At 43.6% G+C, this 4,129-nt stretch overlaps 1 protein-coding gene across 1 annotated transcript in view; it reads left to right on the top strand.

Annotated features, from left to right (window-relative positions):
• The window catches only part of PARP4 (poly(ADP-ribose) polymerase family member 4), a 99,740-nt gene that overhangs the window by 76,806 nt on the left and 18,805 nt on the right, over nucleotides 1–4,129 (top strand). Inside the window, exon 32 of the mRNA XM_012809505.2 lies at nucleotides 6–815. Coding sequence (XP_012664959.2) covers nucleotides 6–815 — 810 coding nt within the window. The remainder of the gene's footprint in view (nucleotides 1–5; nucleotides 816–4,129) is intronic.

Genomic DNA, 4,129 nt, shown 5'->3' with positions numbered 1-4,129 from the left:
CCCCGCCTCCTGGCCTGGCTGCCCCGCCTCCTAGCCTGGCTCCCCCACCTCCTAGCCTGGCTGCCCGGCCTTTTAGCCTGGCTCCCCCGCCTCCTAGCCTGGCTCCACCACCTCCTGGCCTGGCTCCCCGACCTCCTGGCCTGGCTCTCCCGTCTTCTGTCCTGGCTTCCCCACCTCCTGGCCCGGCTGCCCCAGTGCCGTTTTCTGCTTCCCTGTTCTCTCCGTTTGGTTCTCTTCCTTATTCCAAGAAATCTGAGCCACGTCAGTACTTGGAGACTGACAGTTGCCTTACTGCTGATTTGGACCGTAGGGCGTTCGCTTCTCCCACGTGTTCCCAGAGCCCTTCTTTCAAGCCCTTCTCTGGTATTGCTTTGTCTGGTGGCTTGTTTGGCTCCAAACCTCCCAAAGTCTCCCAGAGCAGTCCTTTTGTTGGTGCTTGCATCGAACTGGACTCTTTGCATCAGCCGCATCGTGTTTTTTCTCTTTCTAGAGCTACTGCTCTACAGGGAGGAGGAGCCAAGGGTTTTGGGTCTTTCCATCCTTCTGCTTCCTCTGCTATTCATTTTCAAGGTTCCCAGCCAGCCAGTTTACCCAAGGTCCTGCACAGTAGGCCAGGGCCTGTGCCACGAAATATTTCTGCCAGTCCCGGGGTTGGCTTTAGTTTTGGAAGTTGTTTTCAAACAGAGCCTAAAGTCCTATCACCGTCATTTCCAAGTACTGGATACTTTGTACTAGGAGAGATGCAACATCAGGTTGGCAAACAAAGTTGGGGGAATGCTGTGCCTTGGACTGAAGTTTTCGGTCTACAAACTGAGGTATTTGTCATATTTTTCCTAAGCTTTGTGGTTAGCTTCATTGTTTAGGACAGTGTAACTCAAAGTAGCTGGTCATGGAACTGTTCATTACTGTCCTGCAGAAGCGGTGTGATTGACATAATAATGCAACCCCTTACCTTTCTTGCTGCAAAACAAAACAAAACAGTCAGCAGAAGGAAACAGTAGGAGTGCTGATGATTGGTGTTTATCCATTAACTGCTGGGCCAGAGCCTCATGCTAGTAAATGTTAATGTTCCTTGTTGAAAACTGGCATTGCTGAATAGGTAATGGAGGAAGATCTTAATTTCCCAGATTCTAGAGCTGATGAATTGCAATTTACATAAACTTCCCATTCTAAAGTACAAGTGCTATAAGTATACTCTAAATATTTTCATATAAAGTTGGGACTGTAGATATTATTCAACCTGTAATGTGTTAGAGCTTATCATTCTACAAGTTAAACCAATAAACACCCTTTAATTTAGGTCCTGCATTGGTACTAAGACCTCAAATTTGTAATTAATTTGTTTTGATGTAAGTTAGTTTAGTCAGGTGGAAAGGACTGAATGCCGCATAAGATCAAGTGTGGGCCAGCCTGTGACAGGAGCTTATGCCTGTAATCCCGGAATTTTGGGAGGCTGAGGTGGGAGGATTGCCTGAAGCCAAAAGTTCAAGACCAGTTTGGGACACATAGCAAGATCCTATTTCTGCAAAAACTAAAAACATGCACCTGTAGTCCTAGCCTCTCAGGAGGCTGAGGCAGGAGAAATGTCTGAGCCCAGGAATTTAAGATTCCAATGAGCTATGATCACATCACTGCACTGCAGCCTGGGTGACAGAGCAAGACCCTGTCTCCAAAATAAGAAAAAAACCAGTGTGAGTCCCAGTCCTACCACTTTGTGATATGGGGCAAGTCAGATAACCTGAGTCTTAGTTTCTTCATCCACATACTGGGGATAATGATGATGTCTATCTCATAGAGTATTCTGAGGTTTAATCAGGCTAGTAACAGCTGCCCAGCTTACCTGAGTGAGGCAATGTACATGAAGCCTCTAGGGAGTGTACTGCGGACTGGCAAGAGGGTGGACCCTGCAACTACTCCTGGCTCTGCTGCTTGTTAGCTGTGTGACTTTAGCTTAACCTTTGTGTGCCTCAGTGTCCTCATCTGCAATGTGGGTATAATCATAGCACCTCCACAAGAAGTGGGTAAGAAAGATAAAAGAACAGCACCTGGTACCAGTTCTATAGGGGTTGGCACATATTAATTACCACTGCCATCATTATTCACATTATTGCCATGGATCCTTTAGCCTGTATCCCTGGCCCGGGACGGCACCCTCCTTTTTGCTCCCTGTGTTAGTTCCCCATGGCCTGAGGTCTGTCTCTGGCAAGGTCAAGAGCCCCACACTCAGCTGACACATTGGTCCACACACGTGATGGGGCAGGCAGGAGTGGTGGACACAAAAAAAGTAGTTTAAAAATTGTCATCTTATGTCAGACTATGTAAGGGTAGGGTTTTGTATTGAACAGAAGACATCATGCTGGAGCTCTCCTACACAACTCAAGGCCTGTGGTTAAAAATATCATGTACTTAAAAAATTGCCAAGAGGTAGATCTTGTGTTAACTGTTTTTTCCACAAGAGTAAACAATCAGGTGCCAGGCAAGGTGGCTCATACCTATAATCCTAGCACACGGGGAGGCTGAGGCCGGTGGATTACCTGAGCTCACAGATTTGAGACCAGCCTGAGCTCACAAGTCTGAGACCAGCCTGAGCAAGAATGAGACCATGTCCCTAAAAAAAGTAGCTGGTATTGTAGTGGATGCTTGTAGTCCCAGCTATTCAGGAGGCTGAGGCAAGAGAATCACTTGTGCCCAGGAGTTGGAGGTTGCTGTGAGCTGTGATGCCACAGCACTCTACCCAGGGGGATAGCTTGAGGCTCTGTCTCAAAAAAAAAATAAATAAACAAAAAGAATAAACAAAAATAAATAAACAAAAAGAATAGGTACAATAGTCCCATCTAACAGGCCCAATCTCGGGGTGTCCAACCTATGGGCCAGCAGGTTGGATGTCATGAAAATTATGCACGGACTTTTTTTTTGCTCATTGGCTTCCATTAGTATTTGTATATTTACTGGATGGCCCAAGACAACTCCTCTTGTTGCGATGTGAAGCAGGGAAGAGTAAAGGTTAGACATACCCCTGAAAGGAGAAATGAGTTTGGGCCTTCTGGATCCCTTAATTTTTGTTCTGTTGACTCCCATAGATTAAATAGATGAATATTTAGGAACTTGGTATCTGAAATGAGGGATTAAGAATTTTATAGATGTTTTAAAAATCTCTCATACCCTCAGAAAACCATGTGTGGAGAGTGGCAGTGCATAATAAATGTAAACTGGATGGGGGAAATTTGTCTTTCTAGAAATTTTCATTACAGTCTGATTAGACAGGACTAAGGTTCAGACGCATAGTAAGAACACTGCCTTCTTTGATTTGAGCCCATACCAGCCCCTCAGTACATACTTGTCAAATCGCATAGCCATATGGAGAAATTAAATTGTGAGGTTTTAACTTGTTGTATCAGTTTTATAGAATTTGTCAAGCATTTATTAACCACATGCTTAGTCAGATGGTCTATATATTTGCAACCTACATGGCCACATTAAAGAGTCTTTTAAAATGTGAAGGAAAGAAGATTAATTTTCTAAGTGGTTAAATGAATTAGGATTTAGTATATAGATAGCACACTTTCCTAGACAAGACTTGAGTCATGGGAACCAAGGTAAAGGTCCACGATGGTGTTGGACAAGGGGACATGTAAGCTTCAAATCAGTCCTGTCTTCATTAGATCATTTCTCTTACACTCCAGAGCAGCTATGCATACATCAGCCTGTAAGCTCTTAATCTGAACGAAGAAGTCAAGAGAATTTAGTTTTTCCATAAAATGTTCGGCGTCTTAGCATTTGTTTGACCTGCAGTACTTCGAAGCCTAAAGGACTAACCTTGACATTTTTAGAGTTTTTAAATTAAAACTCAGCTCAACAAAGCACTCTGCACCTTCACCCCTAAAACCAACATGCCTGTAGATGACATTCATTAAAAATGAACGTGAGGATTAAGAGTTACTTATGAAATGAGCACAAAAGCCCAAGTCAAACAATTCTCAACATCCAGTTTCTTCTGATAGGTGCCAATTTTATGAGCAATATGATATGATAAAATCCAATATAGAGAAGCCTGCGATTGCTGTTGGAATCTGCTCTTTTTTTTTTTTTTTTTTTATTTTTAGGCCTCACTAAGAGACTAATTAAATCT

The sequence above is a fragment of the Otolemur garnettii genome, unplaced genomic scaffold, assembly GCF_000181295.1.
Source record: "Otolemur garnettii isolate 467f Iridium unplaced genomic scaffold, OtoGar3 scaffold00106, whole genome shotgun sequence".
In the NCBI taxonomy this organism is placed as follows: domain Eukaryota; kingdom Metazoa; phylum Chordata; class Mammalia; order Primates; family Galagidae; genus Otolemur; species Otolemur garnettii.
This window is presented reverse-complemented; position numbering and strand designations above follow the sequence as displayed.